Consider the following 22829-nt stretch of genomic DNA (forward strand, 5'->3'; position numbering starts at 1 on the left):
TATAAATATAATTTTAGAGATTTATGTAGAACATTATAAAAAAATAAAAATTTATATTCATTCATACAACTTAAACGTACAACAAAAGTCAATACTTTATTGTTAATCGAAAACAAATTACGATCATATAAAAATTTCACAAAAACAACAAATCATGCTTAAAGATTATTTTATATTTTCAAATAAATCATACTTAAATATTCTAAAATTTGTAAACTTCTAGTTTACCATAAAATATGGTTTAATTGTAAACTTCAAATCTGTTATAACATGTAATCAAATTAGGATAAATATATAAATGATGTTTAGAAAAATATATATAATGTATTAATTTATCATAAAATAGTATATATGAAATTATGGTGTATTGATATAGTTGAAAATATGATTTTTAATGCAAATAAGTTATAAAATAACATATTAAAAAAATAAGAAGAATAAGAAGGAGAAATATGAGAATAAAGAGATAAATTTTATATTAAATACCATGCTTTCTCTAAACTAATAAACATGAAAAATAAATAGCATATGAAACTTTAAATATAATATATATTAAAATCTTAATAATAAAATAAACCTAATAATAATATATAATATTTTAATCATAATAGATATCCACACACAAAAATTCATTACATTTAATTATATCCAATTCTATAACAATCATTTTATTCTATAAATTAGGGTAGTTCTACTGTACGATAGTTTAATTTAAGTCTAAGGAAAGACGTAACCGAAAATGTTAATTTTTTTTAATATTTTCGGTTGAGCGCAACCTAAAATTTTAATCTTTTAACATTTTCGGATGCAATAAAAAATATTATATTCTTCATAATATTCAACGTAAATATTAAAAGATTAACATTTTAGGTTACGAAAATATTAAAAGATTAACATTTTAAGTTGCGTTCAACCTTTTAACATTTTCGACGTTTAATTTCTTATTTCTTTAATCTTAAATTAGACTCTTATTTTTTTAGACATTTCCCTATAAACTGAAAATAAATTATTCAAATTATATGTTCCATGCTGTCGGTGAGTTTGTCTCAAGCGTTACCCGTCAAATTACTTCACCTGCCCACATATCTCAGCCGTCCATGTGAGCATATAATCCACGTGTAACAATCCAGAATGCGATCCCAACATTCACTCGCAGTTTACTGAAATATAAAAAGGTAAACTATCTATTTGGCCACCCATCTATTATTTATTTATTTATTTATTTGATCATTCAACTATTATGTTTTTTTTAATATTATACTTAACGTCACATTTTAATTAGCCACAATTAAAAAATTAATTATGATGATGAAATGTCACCATAATGTAATTCCACATAATATTGGAAAAATAATAAAAAATTTCACGTCAACATCATCATGATCAAAACAAAATTAAAACGTAATGTTAGATATCATTTTGAAAACTATGATGGTTGAATGATCAAAACAGAAATTATGTAATAGATAAATGACTAAATAAGAAATTTATCCAATATAAAACTCATTTGACCCGAGCAAATCTTACTAAGCCCCAGCTCATACTCTATGCCAGTTGCCACATTCACTTCATGAGATTGAGAGAGGAAAATTGGTTTCCAATTTTATGACTGCAATTTTCTCTTTTGCAGCTTTGCTTGTGGTTTCATCTTCAGAAAGGTAAGTCAAGTTCTTAAATTGCTTCCCGCTTTTTGAGTTTCAAGATCTATGAACCCCGATCTGTAAAGCCTTGATCTTGTTTCTGGGTTCTTTGGTTTTGTTCTTAATAAGTAGATTTAGTTCATTGTTTAGCACGATGTTGGGTCGTTCTGGGTTATCTAGAACTGGAAGCTTTAGGCCAGAGAATCTAGGACAAAATGCTTTACATATGATTGGCAATCTGTGCTTCACTATATTTGTAATCGCCGTCCTAGTTTTCACCATTATAGCTGCTACTTATGAGCCAGAGGATCCACTTTTCCATCCTTCTACAAAGATCACAACTTTCCTTACTTCCACATCGAATGCCACGTTTCAATCGGATAACACCGTAGTTAGAACCGGCGAGGACTTTATGGCCGCCAACCAGACTGCATTTGCCACTTTTATCAATGTGACTGATGTAGTAGAAATCAAGGAGGCACGCACCGATGAAACTAGTTCATCGGGATGCGAGGGTGATTCGAAAGGACCGCTTGATTGTAGGGACCCCGAAGTGTTCCATTTGATGATGAAAGAGGCAATTGAGAGTTTTAAGGATATACACTTCTATCGGTTCGGGAAGCCGGCTCCGGGGCCTGAGGAGAATACTTGTGATATGGCATGGCGGTTTAGGCCTAAGGAAGGGAAGACAGCTGCCTTTTATAAAGATTATAGGCGGTTCGTGATTAATAGATCTGAGAATTGTACACTTAGTGTGGTGAGCATCGGGGATTATCATTCAGGTGTGAATGCAAGGAAGAGGAAGAATAAGAATCAAAAGCCCGGATTCGAGAAGACATCTAGTAGACAGGAGCAAGGTGTTGTGTCTTTGCCTGTTGTTGGGGAAACAGTGAATGATTCACTTCCAGTGGTCGAGTCCGAAAATGCATTTAGTCGTGGAAAGTATTTGATTTATGTGGGTGGTGGTGATAGGTGCAAGAGCATGAACCATTATCTGTGGAGTTTCTTGTGTGCATTAGGTGAAGCACAATATTTGAATAGAACTCTGGTTATGGATTTGACACTTTGTTTATCTTCGATTTATACATCATCGAATCAGGATGAGGAAGGGAAGGATTTTCGTTTTTACTTCGATTTTGAGCATCTGAAAGAGGCAGCATCTGTGTTGGATCACGTGCAGTTTTGGCAAGATTGGAGTAAATGGCATAAAAAGGATGGCTTGAGTCTTCATCTTGTTGAGGATTTTAGGGTGACGCCAATGAAGCTTTCCGAGGTGAAGGATTCTTTGATTATGAGAAAGTTTGGATCCGTGGAGCCCGATAATTACTGGTACAGGGTTTGTGAAGGAGAGACTGAAACTGTTATTCAACGGCCATGGCATCTGGTATGGAAATCGAGGAGGTTGATGGATATAGTGTCGGCAATTGCATCAAGGTTGAACTGGGATTACGACTCTGTCCACATTGTGAGAGGGGAGAAGGCCAGGAACAGGGACCTGTGGCCTAATCTTGCACAAGATACCTCACCTGATGCCCTTAGCTCAACCTTGCAGAATAAAATTGAAGATGGGAGGAATGTTTATATTGCAACAAATGAACCCGATACATCCTCCTTTGATCCATTGAAAGACAAATATTCGACTCACTTCCTTGACGAATATAAGGATCTTTGGGATGAGCACAGCGAGTGGTATTCAGAAACAACAAAGCTTAACAAAGGAGTGCCAGTTGAATTCGATGGTTACATGAGGGTCTCCGTTGATACAGAAGTTTTCTTGAGAGGGAAGAAGCAGATTGAGACTTTTAATGAATTGACCAACGACTGCAAAGACGGCATCAACACTTGCAATACCGCAGCCAGTTAAACCCCTGCATATGCGGTCTGAGAATTCATCGTGATATCAGGGTATATCCACGTGTACTTTTAGCTGTTGTCTTCTTGCCTTTAATAAACTGTCTTACCTGTTAGAATTGTCTTAAAGTGGCATTCCTTGAATTTTGTTCATGCACGATATTGATTATCAATGTTGCATGACATTGCATCATTTTGAGGTTTTAGACAAGGTTAAGCTTTGCTTTGTGAACTGCTTTTGATCATATTATTTATGGTCTTGTGATGGAAGTTGAGATTTAGATTACCCTTTTAAATTGTTTTTTAATAGTTTGGGTTCCGTTCATAATCTTTCTTAACAATTAATAATGTACACACACTTTGCAGATGCATTTGTTCGAACCTAAGACTTCAAGGAATAATAACACTCCATTTAATCACTAAGGTCACTCGAAGTGTTTTTATTAAGAACAGTAAACCTTGATCTATGATATGTTGCTTTTGTTCCGTTTAGGCAATTGTGGTTAGTTGTTGTCACATAGACGTGAAACAAAAATAGAGGAATAAAGGAGCTTGTATGAATTAAAAGGGGAAAATTCCATTTCAAATTTGCTAATTGCTATAGATGAATAAGGAAATATGTCATTTTCTAGGTTAAACTCTACAAGAAGTCTTTATATTTAGGGTAAATTACACCAATGGTCGCTAATGTTTGAGTAAATTTTTGTTTTCCCCATTGAAGTTTCAAAAGTAAGAAATTGGTCACTAACATTATCGATTTATAACAAAATGATCACTCCACTGTCGTCCCGTCAAATTAATGATGTGTCGCCGTTAATAAAAGGGTTAATATTTAGTTTTACCCTCAAACTACTGCTCAAACATTAAATAGGTCATTGAACAATTATTTTATATCTAATTTACACAAAAACTTTCTAATTTTCATTTTTTCCAAACAACCCACCACCTCCACTATTTTCAAACCATCTTCCTTCGTCCATTCCTTCCGGATGGAAAAACCTGATAAAGGATTTTCTTGGCACAAATCAAGATCTAAGTGCTTGTCAGGGGACTGCTCTATGTAGATTTCATTATCACCTAGGTTTCTCCATTCCAACGAACCTTCTCTGATCAAACTATCAAATTGGGATTTAATGGGCATCAAATCATGGTTTTTCTGAAACCAATCAGCAATAACAGCAACAAGGGTTGTACAGTCACTTTCGCCAGCTGCTCGCTCACTCGGCTGATCAATAGAAGCAAAAAATACATGGGATTGAAGCTTCAAGCGTCCATCACTGCTGACCACTTCTTTGTGTTCCAAGCTGCCAATGGAGAAATTGTCGTCCCCAAATTCAGAAATTGAAGAACGATTTGCAGAAGAATCTTCATCGGTTTTGTGTCACTGTAAAAAACAAAATGAACTTATATTTAGATCCTAGTGCACATTACTCTGGTAAAAGTTGTTCAGAAGCAAATAATTGGTGTTGATAACACTACATTATTTCTTAACATATAACCCATCTAAGGCCTTCAAAAAGTTCAAGTCAAAGAAGAAACGGAACCATCCAAACTAGAATAGATTATAAAGATTTTAAGCTGTTATGTTAATGGATGATATCCCATCCTCAGTTTGATACAGAGATTATTGCATCTTTGAGATGTATGAATTCGTAAGAAAATCATGTGATAACTTGACAACAGTCAGGATAACAATAAAAAATGTTTCGATGATCAGACAGGTTAAATGAAGAAATTATTCTTACCCCGAGTGATTCATCAGAACTAAGCTGATGGCAATCAAAATCAATGTCATCTCCACCTTCCTCACCATAGGCTTTCTTTAACAGTTGCTCCTCTTTCGCTTTGGGAGACCTGAAACTCAGCTTCCTTTTTCTCCAAGGCAGAATGCTGTGCTTTGAAGTCTGCAGAAGGTATGGCTCGGCAACACCAGTGGAGAATGTGAGGTATTTTTAGCTCAAACTCTTTACGTAGCGGATGCATATTCAGCAAGATTCAACGATGCCTAGTTATATAGTGGAGGTGGTGGAGTGTTTGGGAAAAAAAAGAAAATAGAAAGTTATTGGGGTAAATTAGATATAAAATAATCGTTTAAGGACCTATTTTATGTTTTAGCAGTAATTTAGAAGTAAAAATAAATATTAACATTTTTGTTAACATTGTCACGTCATCAATTTAATGGGATGACGATGGAGTGACCATTATATTATAAATCGATAACATTAATGACTAATTTGTTACTTTTGAAACTTCAATAGAGAAAACAAAATCTTACTCAAACATTAATGACCATTGTTATAGTTTACTCTTATATTCATAACAAAAGTTCATTTTGGTGTCTTTGTTGTATAAAGGGATATTTTAGTCCTCTAAAACTTTAAACTAATTTTAATATTATTTATGTGAGCAAATTGATTCCTCTGAAAAAAAGTCTAACTCTTATATATTTTGAAATTGAGCAAACAAAAAGGATCTATGCAACTTTTTTTTTGTTAGTAAAAGTTTCAAAAATATAAAAAAGTATATATATTTTTTTAAATTTCGAAGAATAAGGGGTTATTAAAAATAAAAGTAATAAACTCACAAAAATACAATTAAAAATCACAAAAATTTAAAAAATAATCAATTTCCAAATAAATAATAAATGTCCATTACAAATGTGATACATTACAAATTTAATAATTGAACTTTACTCTGTCTTCTATTTTATTCGCTGTACTTTAATTTTTTTAATTTAATAACTGAATTTTATACATTGATTTTTTAGTCACTCTATTATTTTATTTTTATTTTTATTTGACATGTTATATTTTATTAATATTTTAATACCATATAAGATTCTAATAAAATAAATAAAATTTAAAAATTATAAATTATACTCTCAAACCCTAAATCCCCAAATTATACCTCAACCCCTAAACTTCAAATTATAAACTATCTCACCCTCATCCTTAACAGCCTCACCCTCCCACCGATAGATGGTAGTTTATCGGTGACCTCACCTGAACTTTCATAAATGTACAGTTAAAATCATCAAAACAATTAGTCCACTTATTCAATTGAGATGCTGCAGTAGGTGAAAGGAATTAGTCCACTAACGATGGTGATGTACTGCCTTAATTCCCCGTAAAAGATAGATATTTCCCCCTTTTTATTCAATATTGTTGGGTGATAGGGTTTGCCTTTAAGATAAAAAATGGTGGCCGTTTTCCATAAACAAGGAAGTTATCAATAATACAATGTATCACGAGCTAGAGACTAGAGAAATACAAAAGGTAGGTTGGGTTTGTAGAAAAACGACAGAGACATGAGTTAAAAAGGAAGGCGACGATGTCTCCCACCATTCGCCGTTGAGCCGGTGGGGTGGGATTGTAATTTGGGATTTAGAGTTTGTAAATTGAGAATTTAGGGTTTGAATGTATAATTTAAAATTTTAAAAATTATTTTTATTAGGGTAAATTACAAATTTGACAATTAAATTTTACCATCTCTCATATTTCACTAATTGTACTTTAAATCTTTTCAATTTCTTCACTGAACTTAATATATTAGGTTTTTTTGTCACTCAGCCATTAAATAATTAACGACGTTAAAATGGATTGTTACATAGATGCAAAACAACGTTGTTTGGGTAAAAATTTTGGCTTTTTAAAATACCGTCATTTTTAATATCGTTAACTATTTAACATTGGAGTGACCAAAATATGAGAGAGAGTAAAGTTCAATGACAAAAAAACTTAATGTATTAAGAGTCCATTTGTTCCACATAATTTTTTTTCCAGAAAACGCTTTCCTCATTTTCCAGTGTTTGGTTGGAGGAAAACATATTGATCAATGTAAAACATTTTTTTGGTCAACAGAATTTCCTTTACATTTTCTGAAAAATGACTTACAGTTTGATTTACCGTAAGTTATTTTTCAAACTTTTCACTTCAAAGCATAAATACGCAAAATAATATTATTTTATGTATTTAATATTAATATGATATTTTAGTATCATTTTAATAAAAATATTAATTATTAACATATTTGAAATATATTTTATTAATATTTATTAATATTTATTAATAATATAATATAATAATATACTCAATTATATTATAATAATATATATGATACTATTATATTCTTATTTTAATAATATATAATAAATTATTAATAAAAGTTATATTATTTATTAATTTCTTAAAAACAATATTATTGAATTATTAATAGTGAATAGTATTATTTATGTATTTAATATTAATAGAATAGTCTAATAATATTTTAATAAAAATCCTTAAAATATATTTATTAATAATTTTAAAAATATAATATAGTATTTTTATTTTAATAGATATTTAATATAATTTATAATATATTTATTTTAATAGAATATACTAGTCTTAATATTTTTATTTATAAAATTATAGAAATAATATTTTAATAATAATATTGATATAAGTAATATTAAGTAAATTATTCTAATATTTGCATAAGTAACATTACATATATTCTATTTTATTTACTTTCAAAATGAAGATATTATTTTTACCAACAATCAGTTGGTCTAGTGTGATGAGACACTAGATTCTTTAAGCAATGTCAAGAGTTCGAACTTTGACGTTTGCAAATGGAGTAAACTGGGTTGGGAGGGTCGCCCTCACCTCTGCAGTATCCAATCTAAATTAATTTATCAATAGATTGGATATCATTTATTAATTTAAAAACAAATGAAGATATTAAATTTTTTAGAGGGATTTGTCTATTCTTTTTTAGAATTAACGTGGACTTAAAATATAATTAAATCAAAATATTAAAATCAATTAATGAAAGATCTAAACATGCAAGGCAAGGGATTGAAGAGTGAAACAAACGTTATTTTTATTCCGGTTTTCAATAAGTTGGTTCGATTAATCGATCGAACCAAATTATCTAATATTCATTAATTAATTTTTTACATTAATTTTTAATTGAACCAAAATTTTTTAAAATTTTAACTGGATTGAACAAAGTTGGATTAATTTGATCGATTAACTAAATTAACAAAATCTTTTGTAATTATTTTAGTTAAATTAATATGAATTTATTAAAGGTATTTTTTTTCATTTAGATTAAAATTCGATTGAGTATTGTAAGTTTAATAGGTCTACTGTGATTAAAAACTTTGATTTTAATTTAAAGGGTTTGAACTTAAAATATATATGTAATATATATAAAATATTAAATATCAAATATTTTTTATTAACAGATTTTGATCTGAATTAATCGATAACTAAATTTTAAATTTTTTTAATTGTTAATTGAATTAATATCAAATTAACCGACTACTCAACGAAACTAAATTTTAATTCCATCGATTAATTTGATTAAAACTAAACAATTAATACCCTTACATGAAAGACCAAAGATCTCTTCAGGTAATTCAAAAAAGAAAAGATCTCTTCAGGTTCTTTCCTCCCAATCTACACTGATTAGGCATGAATGTAGCATATCCACAAATGTGTGACAAAACTGTTTTTCCCAAACGTTAATATGAGTGATACCTCATCCCTTTTTCCACCTCCAATACCCATATATATATATATATACGTGAGCGTTCGTTCGAGTTGAGTAAAACAATTTTGCGTTATTCAAATTAACGAGTCTTATTTTATAATTTGAATTTGATTTGAATTTTTTCGAGTCGAGTTGAGTCCAATTTCCGTGTTTCTATTTAAATTTAATTGTAAATATTTATAATATTATTTGATTTCAATTTCAATAGTTTTTTTATAACCATACACAATACCTATATATTTCTTCATATTTTTTTCATATGTGATATACATATATCATACAGAGTCAAGGGACTCAACTCAAACTTGAAAATCAATCCACTAGTTACTAAAAATTTGGAGTTATTCGAGTTGTATTTTACAACTTGATTTGAACTTAAATTTTTTCCGATTTAAGTCAAGTTTATGAAATTATAACTTGAAGTCAATTCAAGTTGAACCAAGTCGAAAAAATCGATTTTTCAAGTCGATTTGAATTTTGTTCAGTTCTACCCATATATCTAAGAAAATAAAAAATAAAATTGAGATGTTTTAAAAAAATGAAGATTTTTGGTAACATATTTCGTGTTGTAGTCGTAAAGTACTCAAAAGGCAATAGAATGATACAAAAAGTAATGAAATTTATCACTAACTTCGGATACCTTACATTAACATATTGCACAAGAAGAACTAGAGTTATCAGACTCATCACCAAGAATGGACGTAAGCAGAGGTGGAATATCCTTAAGATTAGTGGGGGTCGTGGAATTTTCGATAAGTGACCAAAATGAAAATTTTGAAAGTTTAGTGGCCAAAGTATAAATTTAGATCAAGCTTAGAGACCAAAATGTAATTTTAAGAAGTTATGTAATCTGGTCCTGTAAATGAATAGTTTATCCCAAGAATGATGTTTTCATGGGTTTCAGATTTTTCGTACATATTTTGTATTAAAAACTATAAAGTAATAAAGTTTAGGGAAAATCTGAATAATCAAATCAAATCAAATATTTTAGATATTTTGAAGGATGATAAGACAAGGTTAATAATGTCATTTCTATGTCTTAATTTGGAAGGATTTAATATGGGCCATTGGATATAAGTTGATTTTCCATGTTAAATTTGGACTATTGGATGAAAAATGGTAAGATTGTAATTTTAAAAATTTCTAAGGGCAAAGTTGGTAACTACTAACTTATTGGTTTAATTTTGACCATTTGATGAAAAATTGACATGTGTTAAGTTATGGAGCTTTAGATTTCAAGTGCAGAATAGTCATTTAGCATTAAATGAAATTTTAATTTATTTTATTATTAAAAGATGACAAATAAGCTTAGATATTTTGTAATGAAATTTCAAGAATTCTCTTCATCATCTCCTCCTCTGCCGTGAGCTTCCTAAAGGTAAGAAAATAATTTCCCTTATGATTTTCAAGCCAATTTATTAGGATTTTGGATGAAAGCATGAAATTCAAAATTGATCTCCATGAAATTTTCTATCATTTGATACTTTTAGTTCATGTTTTTATGCTTAAAACCTTAAGTTCTTGAATTGGATGGATGAAGGGAGGTTAGGTTTTGACAATTTGACGCTTGAATATGATGTAGTCAATTTTGTTGAATTATTTCCATTCTTGTATGGTGATTGAAACCACTTGAAAATGCTTAGGTTAAATTCGGCCAAGTTAGGGTTTATGGTGGAATTTGGTTGTTTGAATTGAATTGATGTGAATTTGATGGTTGGAAATGATGTTTAGAAGTTGAATTCTTGTTTGAATCAAGTTGAAAATCATGCATAGTGTGACCCTTCATATTCGGCCAAGAGAAGAAATTAGGGAAAAATATGTAAAAATTTCCCTAAGGTTAAAAATGATGAATGAATGATTATGCAAGCTTTAGAATGTTATTTGGACCAATTTGTAAGTTTGTATAAGTTTAGGGACCAAAACAACAATTGTAGGAAAAATAGGTTTGAAGTGGAAATTGATTAGAAGTTGATGTACAATGTTTAAGTGTATTATAAGAATGCCTGAATGCGTTGTTGAAAGCTTGAAATTGAAGTTAAATGGACCATTTTGAATAAATTGGAAATATTAAGATAAATTCTAAAAATAATTCATTTAATTGGTTAGATTGTGGAAATTGAAATTATTATGTGAGTTATTAGTTTATATGAATATTTAGAGAGTTGAAGTTATATGTTAAGTGTTGTGGTTAGCATTGATGTTATGAAATGGATTTAGTATCAAATAAGTATCGTAAGAATTTTTTATGAATTTTGTTACTAGAATGTGCCTATGTTAGAAGAATACTAACACATGCTTTGAAATGGATGTGATGTATATATGATGCTTGTAACACCCATTTCCCGTATACGTTACCTCATACGAGTCCAGAATGTCACATAATTCTTTCAATACAATCCTTATTCTAAAATCAATAAATTTTTGTTTCTTTCTAAAATCACTCAATTATTATCAAAGATCATAAAATATTTCATTTTGATAGCATTAAAAATCATTTTCACTAAAATACTAATCAACAACCCATTATTCATAAACAATAATAATAAGTATCATCTGTTTAAACCAGATTCAAACATATCTATTTAAAATATCATAACCATATAGTATACATGCCAACTAGTACTATCAACATTAAAAAAGATTCCATACTGATTCTGGAGCGGATCTAATCTTCAAAAGTTGAGATGAGCCTAACTCCGTACTCCGAACGCTAGCTATTCATTTTCTACGTGTGAAAATCATCACACATTAAGTATAAACTTAGTGGGGGCATTATAATTCTAATAATAATAAAATTAAAACATATGTATAGCAAAACATAACACATATATAAAATATGAAAAAATTAAATAAAATTGACTTGTAATTCATCAAACCAAATATAAGATATTCAATGTCGAACCAAGTTCTCAATAAAAGCTCTTTATTCGATCATATCAATCAACCTGTATGTTCACATATCATTTCATATAACACTCCATTGTATGATAATTGAGAATACATAGTACGGAAATTACATGCAAATGGATCATATACAATTTAACTACCTTGTAAACAATTTGCACTTTTAATGCCATATAACTCATTTTCAATTAAATCAATCAACTAGTACATTTCCATTTCAGATCAATCATGTGCCTTTCACTTTATTCATTTCATAGACTATATCATTCACTTTCATTTCATAGCATATACTATTCACATTTTATTTCATAGCCCAATGTAAACCACTAAAAATGCAAGGTATGCTAGTTAGACAAGCATATACATATAATGTACATGTACTATAGAATATAGTATCAATATGCCAATAATAAGGAATACATCGCACCATCATGACATACGTGCAAGCACCATTTTCATATATGTGTCATAAAATATATTCCTGGTACTTTAGCACCACCGTCACATAAGTAACGTCAGACACGTGCTAAGTTTTATATAATAGCACCACCGTCACACAGACGTTAGATACGTTCTAAGTATAACGCAATTGTTAGTAGCACCACCGTCACATAAGTGCCGTTAGACACGTGCTAAATGATCCAACTCTATGGCATGCAAATTATACCTATGACTCTCAATGCATTTACAATGGGCATTTTCATTAAATCATTTGTCTTTCACTTATCATAATCTCTTCAAACGTCGTCACAATCAAATATCAAATATCATTCACTTATCATAATCTTTTTAAATAATAACAACATAAAGTATCATAATATATATATATATATATATATATCAATGCATATACAATAGGCTTCTTCATCAAAGTTGCATATCATTCAAATATCAAAGTATTCTTAGATACGAACATATCAAAATATCATAAATAAAAAATGCATTGGGCAGTTCATACCCGAAATTGTTCAAAGAAATCATTTATAAAAATAACATAAAATATATAATAAAACGATTTGAAATCAATTTCTTTTTAAATCATTCGAGGTTGACTCATCACAAGACTTCCACATAACATACTTATCATAGTATAAGTAAAATGCACTCACCTGGAAATGCCTCACTAGTAAATTTACTTAGCATTTTCAAGCTTTCTTTGATCTCAATTTTGATCACAATCTTGTATGTAGCTCACAACAATGGGAGGATGAAGATGAACAAATCTCTTGAAAATTCTTCATCATTCCTTATTAAATAAATGAATTAAAATATCATTTAATGCCAAATTACCAATTTACCTTTAAATTTTAAACCTCTTTATCAATTTACCCTTGAATTTCATGATAATTACTAAATTACTATGCTTTCATCATCCCTTACATTATCATAGTCAAACATGAACAAACAATTTCTAATCTTCCAATTTTTCCTTATAATTTTTGAAAAATTATTATCTAGTCACTTAAATCCAACGATTCATATTTAACATGGAAAAATCAACTTAAATCCAATGAACCATATTAAATCATTAAAATTTAAGTAATGGAAATGAAATTATTAATCTTCATTATCATCCATCAAAATATATCAAAAATCCGATTCGATTATCCAAAAAAAAATTGAACTTTATCACTTCATAGCTTTTAATTCAAAATCCATACGAAAAATCTAATACATATAGAAACATTATTCTTGGGTGTAAGATATCCACTTATAATACCAGATTACATAACTTTTAAAAATTACACTTTGGTCCCTAAACTTTTCCCAAGTGTATACTTTGGCCACTAAACTTTCAAAATTTTTATTTTGTTCACTAGATAAATTTTAGGGGTATTACAATGCTTGTGTAGATCATGACAAAAAGAAAGTTCAAACCAAATAAAAAACAAAAGAAAAAGTACAAAAATAAAGGAATATTGATAGTAAGGTTACTAGTAAGACATTATCAGGTGAGTGCATTGTTATTTATATTATTATAGTATGATACGAGGAAGACTTGCAATGAGTCAACCTCAAATGATTAAAAAAAAGTATTTTATAATTGTATTTACTATATTTTAAATGATTTTACTAAGTGATATTGAATGATTTTCAAGTATGAATTGCCCAATGCATAATCTTATGATATTATTATATATTCGTATCTATGGATACCTTGAAATGTGAATGATGCATGGATATAAAAATAAAGCCCATTGTATGTGCATTAAGAGTTATTAGTACAATTGGCATGCCATGAGGTGGAGTGTTTAATGATCGATCATATATTGGTACATTCGTGTACATCATAGTGACAAGATACATCTTATGGAACGCATATGAAATTGGTGCCTGCACGTATGTGATGTTAGTGCAATGTATTCCTGATTATAGGTACAGTGATTTAGTATTCTACAATACTTGTACATTTATATGGCACCTATAATGCAAATGAGTTATATGGCACTAAAAGTGCAAATTGTTCACAAGGCAATTAAATTGGATATAGTACACTCGTATGTGACTCACGTACCATGCATTCTCATTCATCATACATTGGGAGATGATATGAAATAATATGTAGATATACAGGTGATACATGCATCACAAGGCTCACATCAAAGGAAGAAGTAATAACTCTTCCAAATGATCCACTCGTCCAAGCTTTGGAAAAGAAGATCAGAATAGTAGCAGACTTGAGACGACTTTTTGAATGGGATCCTGATCTTATTTGGTCAACATATCTTCTGGAGATACAACCGTCTGTCTCTTATCTTTCCAACGGTTCTTGAATCGTATCAATCCGATATCGGGAACTCAATATATGGCCATTTTACTGAAGATGGTGCATGCAGAAAATCCTATACGGGATTAATACGGGATTTTGTAAATATTACGAATTTTCAATATTTTTATTGATTATTTGTAATATAACTTAATATATGATGATGCATTATCTTTTAGGATTAGATTTATTATTTTATTAGAAATTAAGGTTGGGTTAAAATATTATCTTTAGTTATTATTATTTTATTAGGAATTAGAGTTAAGACATGTTTAGTTTATTATTATTTTATTCATTAGTTATTTAGGACCTTTAGAACTCAGCCCCTATATAAAGGAGGCTTCATTCTACTTTGTAAATCAGATTTCTTTGATTAATAATACAACGAGAGTTCGTTTTTGCAAGTGCTGATTGCCTTGTGCCTTCGAAGCTTCTTCTCCTGGAGTTCTTTCAAGTTCTTGTGAGAGAGATTAATCTCCACACTCCAATTTGTCTTTTCATCGCGACTAGGAGGGTTGGTTAGAACCATTTATCGTGTTTGCCTTTTCATTGCGACTAGGAGGGCTCGATAGGACACTTATCCATCTATTTTTCCACAAATCCATCCGCACCATCAATCATCTTTACCGTTCACCTTCATAAGGGAGATCTTTTGATTTCTTTATTATCTTATTTCATCTTTCATTTATTTATCTTTTGTTTATTTTATTCTAATCGTGTTGTCTTGATTCCAGCACATAAAAGAAACCCTAAACAATCCTAGCGACTGCCGCCACCTTCCCATATTCATCACCTTTGTTCTTCATCGAGTCTAGAGCTTTCTAGGTTTGATTATTCAACAAGAGCAACGTTCATCAATCCGCCACCGCTTCCCTATTAATTGGTATCAGATTTGGGTCGACTTCTGGAAAGAAGCAAGCAATCTTGCTTGTTCTTGCACACAAAACCGTCAAGGTACCCCAACAGAGCTAGTTCAGAGAAGATTCACCGTTTCAGGTTATTTCTATTTAATTTTAATTTAGATTCAAATCCTTCTTGTTAGTTTGCTATTTTTTAAAAAAAAATAAAAAAAGAGGAAAAAAACAAAAAAAAAAAACAAAAAAGCCAAAATTTCAAAACAATTGCAAACGAAGGTATTTAGGACTGATTTTCTGCAGATATGATACTCATCTTAAATGTAATCTCCAGTCCAAAATTCACTTCAATCAGAGTTCATTAGAGCCTTCAAATACATCATTCAAGTTTTATCGGCAGATTCGGTCTAGAATATTGTCGAATTTCTTGAAAATTATACAGGAATAATTTTGTGCTGAAAATTTCCAGATTGAAACTTCATATATTGGAGATCATTAACACAAAAAATCAGAAATTTTTGAGATCAATAACAACTTCGAAAAAAGAGATCAAGAAAAACAGATTGTTTGAGGACTCACCGTTCAACAGAGTCTACTGGATGCTACTGAAGGTATTTGGTTCTGAAATTTTACAGGTGGTTTCTTGACGCATCGAAAGTCATTCAAGAATTTTTCCAGAATTTTTGGACACCGGTAACCTCCTCAAAAACGTTGCTCAAGTTGATCCAGCGTTTTCTAGGTTTTCTGGTTTAGTCCCTTTTTCTTTGGCTCTTAGTGCTTTAGGTTCTTTTGTTTTCCCTTGTTATTGTTCTTTTGCATTATCTAACACATTATCTTCCTTGTGTTAGTAGGACTAAAGAGTTTGCATACTTCTTCCTTCTTTGCATTCTTGTTCTCTTGGAGTCTAACCTTTGTTTGGCCTCTTAGAGCTTTTAGGTTTTTCTTATCGCCTTTGCTAGTAATCAAACTCCGATACGAACTGTGAAAGACTACTTGGTAAAGTGAGTTTTAAAGAGTACAAGATTGGCTTACTTGCCTCTCGTTGTGTTACTTTCTTAGAGTGACTTGTGAGGTTTCTTGCTTTGTTGAATTTTCTTTATTTTATTTTTATTTTACTTTTAAATTTTTTTCTTCGAGTGTTATGATTTCAGGATGGGCGACAATAACAACAATACACTTACGTTTATCTTAGCCGCACTTGCACGACTCACAACTCAAGTTGAAAGATTTGATGAACTTACCAATACTGTGAGAGAATGACAAGAACCACAACTGGATCTACCAAACCAGAATCCAAGACCAAACAATATTGAACTTTTGGTACCCAGGCGAGAACAACCACGTTTCCAAGCACCCGAACTCTTTGCAAAACCAAAGTTCATGATCCCTTGTTTCAAAGGAGACAATGATCCGGAAAGGTACATTGATTGGGAAGAAAAAGTTGATCTCATCTTCGCATACCATGACTACCCCCAAGCTAAACAAGTTCCCCTCATCACCATGCAATTCGAAGGATATGCTCGAACTTGGTGGATGCAAACAAGGAAAAAGATCCAGAACTTCCAAATTCCAACAATCACTTCTTGGACCGACCTCAAACAAACCATGAGGAAGCGATTTCTACCGACACATTATACATGAGAAGTTAAACTACGACTACACCGACTTCGACAAGGTAGAAGTTCAGTTGAAGACTACTACAAGGAGATGCAGTCCTTACTCAATAGGGCTAACATAACCGAAAAAGAAGAGGTCACCGTGTCAAGATTTGTCGTCGGCTTGAACTCAAACATCACTGATCTTTTTGACCTCCATGGGTACGAAAACCTTGAAGATACACTAAAGAAAGCAATGACAATCGAAGCACAAATCCAGAGGAGATTTCGAGAACATTACCAAGGTACTTCATCCTCTTACCAAGGTAATCATTCAAATCCTTCCTCATCTTCTGCTCCATCTTCTCTGAAAAATCCAAGAGATGACAAACCTGACAATGAGAAAGAACGACCAGCAAAGAATGACACACTTCCAGCCCCTAAAGATCAAATTTGTGAGGAGGTAGGGAAATCAAAAAAAGAAAAAGTTGAGAAAGAGGCAAAAGAAAAAGAGGTCACTAGTTACAAAAGCCAAAAGCATAATGGCCCATGGGAGGTGAGTGAACCTAATTGTGAGAAGAAAAGAGTGACTCAAAATCTACGTGTGAGCACAAAAGAATTGAGAGATAACCTTCTTTACAAACAGCCTTTCATCCTTGTTCGCTTTAGAGAATCAATTGTTTCGATTTCTAACATTAACAAGGATTTGCCTAGTGTGTTTTCATCTTTGTTACAGGATTTTCGAGAAGTGTTAGGTGATCCACCTGAAGGATTACCACTGGAAAAAGGAAAATAACACCAAACTAATCTAATTCAAGGTTCCATCATACCTCGTCAAACATACAATCTCGAAGAAACCAAAGAGTTAGATTTGTTACAAAAAGGATACATCCATGAAAGCCTTAGTCGTAACGTCATCTTAATGACGAAACATGACTTGAACAACTCCAAATGCTTTATAGTTCGTGCACAGGGAATCCATGTAAATGATGAGAAAGTAAAAGCAACACGAGACTGGCCCACACCATCTTCCATCGCCAAGAGTTGTCGAATAGTACTAGGTGACCCTCCTGACGAGTTATCAACTGAAAGCCCTAATCACTATGTCATATTAATGAAGAGTCACGATTTACGAGAGTCCAAAGGTAAGTATTTTATTACTCATTTTAATGACATTGTAACGTACTTCTTCTCCTTCTTACAAGGTAAGGCTCGTGAAGTTGTCATCCATACTAAACACAACTCCTTTAAGTGCGTAACATACCGAGGTAAGCAAAACACAGTAGACGATACACTACCACGAAGGTACACTCTTACCTATCAAACTCATATTACTATTCCGAGAATTGAACATATCAAAGATGTATATCACGATAACTCAGATATTTCTGATATTTCTACCCATACTTTTAAAAGTGCTTTTAATGAGCTTTATCTTGTATATGAGTTTCCTTGCCAACTAAACAGGTTCTACAGTCCACAAATATCATCCTGGGAATCATTAATTCATGAACCACACTTAGAAGACTTAAGGGATTACTTTAATAAACCAGTTGACATGGTTTTTAAACACTCATTCTCACCACACACGAATAAAACCATGGAGAAATTATATGAAATAATCATACAGAAAGCCAACAATGGCCGGCGCCATGTTGAATTTCAACCAAAACATCATATTGCAAGACTTGTTTGGAAAAGAGGATTTCAAGACTACAAGAAATCAGTTCCTACAAAGAAGAAACCTCGACTAAAATGCATAAAGACACATCACATTGATCCTGGTAAATGTTTCACAAGTTTTTCTTTCAACACATCTAAATCTCTTTCTTTTGGATTTTCAGATTTGAGGAAGAATCCTTTTGAAGAGTGGGGGAATGATACATGCACCAATTTCCATAATACATGCTTCTTTGGACTAATGTTTCTACTCGAACCTATTAGAAGAACAAAGTCTCGAAGATTCAAAGCATATCTATTCGGTAAGCATAATGTGAATGAATTATTAAACTATTCTAATTTTGCTCCCTTTAATGTTTTAGATTCGAGGTCGAATCTTTTTGAAGAAAGGGAGGATGATACATGCATCACAAGGCTCACATCAAAGGAAGAAGTAATAACTCTTCCAAATGATCCACTCGTCCAAGCTTTGGAAAAGAAGATCAGAACAGTAGCAGACTTGAGACGACTTTTTGAATGGGATCCTGATCTTATTTGGTCAACATATCTTCTGGAGATACAACCGTCTGTCTCTTATATTTCCAACGGTTCTTGAATCGTATCAATACAATATCGGGAGCTCAAGATATGGCCATTTTACTGAAGACGGTGCATGCAGAAAATCCTATACGGGATTAATACGGGATTTTGTAAATATTACGAATTTTTAATATTTTTTATTGATTATTTGTAATATAACTTAATATATGATGATGCATTATCTTTTAGGATTAGATTTATTATTTTATTAGGAATTAAGGTTGGGTTAAAATATTATCTTTAGTTATTATTATTTTATTAGGAATTAGAGTTAAGACATGTTTAGTTTATTATTATTTTATTCATTAGTTATTTAGGGCCTTTAGAACTCAACCCCTATATAAAGGAGGCTTCATTCTACTTTGTAAATCAGATTTCTTTGATTAATAATACAACAAGAGTTCGTTTTTGCAAGTGATGATTGCCTTGTGCCTTCGAAGCTTCTTCTCCTGGAGTTCTTTCAAGTTCTTGTGAGGGAGATTAATCTTCACACTCCAATTTGCCTTTTCATCGTGACTAGGAGGGTTGGTTAGAGCCATTTATCGTGTTTGCCTTTTCATTGCGACTAGGAGGGCTCGATAGGACACTTATCCATCTATTTTTCCACAAATCCATCCGCACCATCAATCATCTTTACCGTTCACCTTCATAAGGGAGATCTTTTGATTTCTTTATTATCTTATTTCATCTTTCATTTATTTATCTTTTGTTTATTTTATTCTAATCGTGTTGTCTTCATTCCAGTACATAAAAGAAACCCTAAACAATCCTAGCGACTGCCGCCACCTACCCATATTCATCACCTTTGTTATTCATCGAGTCTAGAGCTTTCTAGGTTTGATTCTTCAACAAGAGCAACGTTCATCAATCCGCCACCGCTTCCCTATCAACAGGTTTGGTAGACTAGAATGAAAGTAAACTTTTATTGAGAACTTTGGTTCAGGCAATGAGTAGCTTATATATGAATTACTGAATTACATAGAAATTTTTATGTGATGTTTTCTATTATGATACTTATACTATGTTTTTTACATATTTTTTTATATTATCATTATTAGTATTATAATATCTCACTAAGTGTATACTTAGCGTTTGATGGTTTCACACGTAGGAAAAGAACACCGTTTAGAGTAAGGAGCTATGCCCATCATCAACTTTATGAGGATCAGATCCATTCCAGAATCAATATGGCATCTTTTTTAATGTTGATACTTCTAGTTGGCATGTATACTATGTGGTTATGATACTTATGAATATGTTTGAAATGGTTTATAATAAATAGTATTTGTCATTACTAGTATGAATGATGGTATACTAGTTAATATTTCAATGAAATAGACTTTAGAATTTGGAAACCAATTAAATATTATTTATTATAAAAAATTAATATTCATTTTCCTTTGTCCTTTTCTATTTCAAAATACAAAATTTGTGTATTTTTCCCTCTTTGGTAGTTCATCTTCTTTGGATTATTCATTTTCTTTGATTTGATGAATTCAATAAAATTATAAACTATTTCATATCAGTTGAAGATAAAATTTTAAAAAATATTTTTAAATCTAATTAATATTTATGATTTTATTATATATATATATTATATGGGTTCATGAATTTTAATCATTAAAAAATTTACACATACATGCACATGCGCGCACACACACTCCTCCTATATCTCCATTTGTTGAGGTTGAAAACGTTAATCATTCATTTAAAAACATGATCCTGAGTTACATAAGTCAATGTAGGAATATCTAGTTAATAAACGAGATGAAATTTGACTTGAGTGCATGTCCAAATCAAATTTATTAATCTAATTATCTATTTTCTCAAGAAAAACATGATAGGCGTCATTAACGTTCTTGGTTTGCTAAAAAAATTAAATGACCCCCCAGAAACTAATGTTGAGTTCTGCCACTGATTATCATTACACAAAATGATGGGCAACTATATTCTTATGAATTGTTTATTGAACTTAAGGTTAGTGTTTTTTTAGAACTCAATGTAAAGTAGGGATATGTGTTAGCATGCGAATATATTTATGTGATAGAAAGATGCAACTATTCATCACCAAAATGAAGATGATTCTTCTTAGAAAGGCCGCTCCAAGCAAGAAATACTTGAGCTTAAGGAGTTGCTGGAAAAATTACATAAAGATCATATTAGATGATTTACTAAGATGGTATTTGTTAATTTGAAGATGAATATTTTATCTATTTTTACATCTCATTTTTTATAAATTATTGTTAATGTATATAGTTTATTCATAAAACTATAAACATGAATGAATGAATAATGGTATTTCCATTGGTTTAGTTAAAGATGAAGAAATCAACAACGAGGCTCAAACGATACTTTAAAGAGGAGCGAGTGGCACGTATGAAGGCTGAAATACATGCTAAATTTTCCCAAAAGACATCATATGAGGAAATTCGCAAGCTTAAGGAGGATATAGAAAAAAAATAATTAGGGAAAATGAGGAGTTCCACACACAAAAAAAGTTGAAAGCAAGAGTATCATCCTGTGACTTTGTTATTGACGCAATTGTAAAAATTACCACCCAAATTTCTAGAGCTATTGGTAATGTTGCGTGCCCAAAACTTATTGACCTGAATGAAACATGACTGAGAATGAGAATGAAGTTTCAAAACAAAGGGACAAATACATTTTAATGATGGTCTATTGTGAGACATGATGGATATATCTGCTATATACTTATATTGGAGATATGTTACGTAATATCCCAAATTTTTTACTACTGACCAAAATGTAAATTTTTTAAGTTAAATGACCAACGTATAAACTTGGGAAACATTTAGGGACCAAAGTGTAGTTTAAAAAGTTATGTAATTCGGTCCCGTAAAAGAATAGTTTACCCCCAAGAATGACATTTATATGGGAATCAGATTTTTCGTACGGATTTTGTATTAAAAGCTATAAAGCGATAAAGTTCGAGAAAAATTTGGATAATCTGATCGAATCAGATTTTTTAGGAAATTTTGAAGGATGATGGGGAAAGCTTAAAAATGTCATTTCCATGACTTAAATTTAAAGGATTTAATATGGACCATTGTATTTAAGTTGGTTTCCCATATTCAATTTGGATCGTTGGATGAAAAATTGCTAGATTGTAATTTTGGAAAATTCAAAGGGCAAAGTTGGTAACTACTAACTTATTGGTTTATTTTTTACCATTAGATGAATAAATTGACATGTGGCAAGTTATGGAGCCTTGGATATCATGGCAAAATGATCGTTTTGCATTAAATGAGTTTTTAATTAATTTATCATTAAAATATGACAAATTAGACTTAGATTTTTGTTTAAGAAAAATCAAGATTTCTCTTCATCTTTCTCTAGTTGTATGTGATTTTCATCCAATGTAAGGGAATTGTCAACACTTATTTTTGCCTAGACCGTTATT

At 30.9% G+C, this 22829-nt stretch overlaps 1 protein-coding gene and 1 long non-coding RNA gene across 2 annotated transcripts; one reads left to right on the top strand and one right to left on the bottom strand.

The window, feature by feature from the left end:
- Positions 1 to 1794: 1794 nt before the first annotated feature.
- On the top strand, positions 1795 to 3517 carry LOC120182462. Its single transcript, XM_039187437.1, has one exon. The coding sequence runs from the start codon at positions 1795 to 1797 to the stop codon at positions 3502 to 3504; it is 1710 nt and encodes a 569-aa protein (XP_039043368.1). The 3' UTR covers positions 3505 to 3517.
- Positions 3518 to 4786: 1269 nt separating this feature from the next.
- LOC120182452 lies at positions 4787 to 5452 on the bottom strand. The gene is made up of 2 exons (XR_005521836.1): positions 5237 to 5452; positions 4787 to 4875 (listed from the first exon to the last, which is right to left on the bottom strand). It is a non-coding gene; the product is annotated as an uncharacterized LOC120182452 (long non-coding RNA).
- Between the last annotated feature and the right edge of the window lie 17377 nt (positions 5453 to 22829).

Source organism: Hibiscus syriacus, unplaced genomic scaffold (genome assembly GCF_006381635.1).
Source record: "Hibiscus syriacus cultivar Baekdansim isolate YM2019G1 unplaced genomic scaffold, ASM638163v2 tig00112657_pilon, whole genome shotgun sequence".
Lineage (NCBI taxonomy): Eukaryota > Viridiplantae > Streptophyta > Magnoliopsida > Malvales > Malvaceae > Hibiscus > Hibiscus syriacus.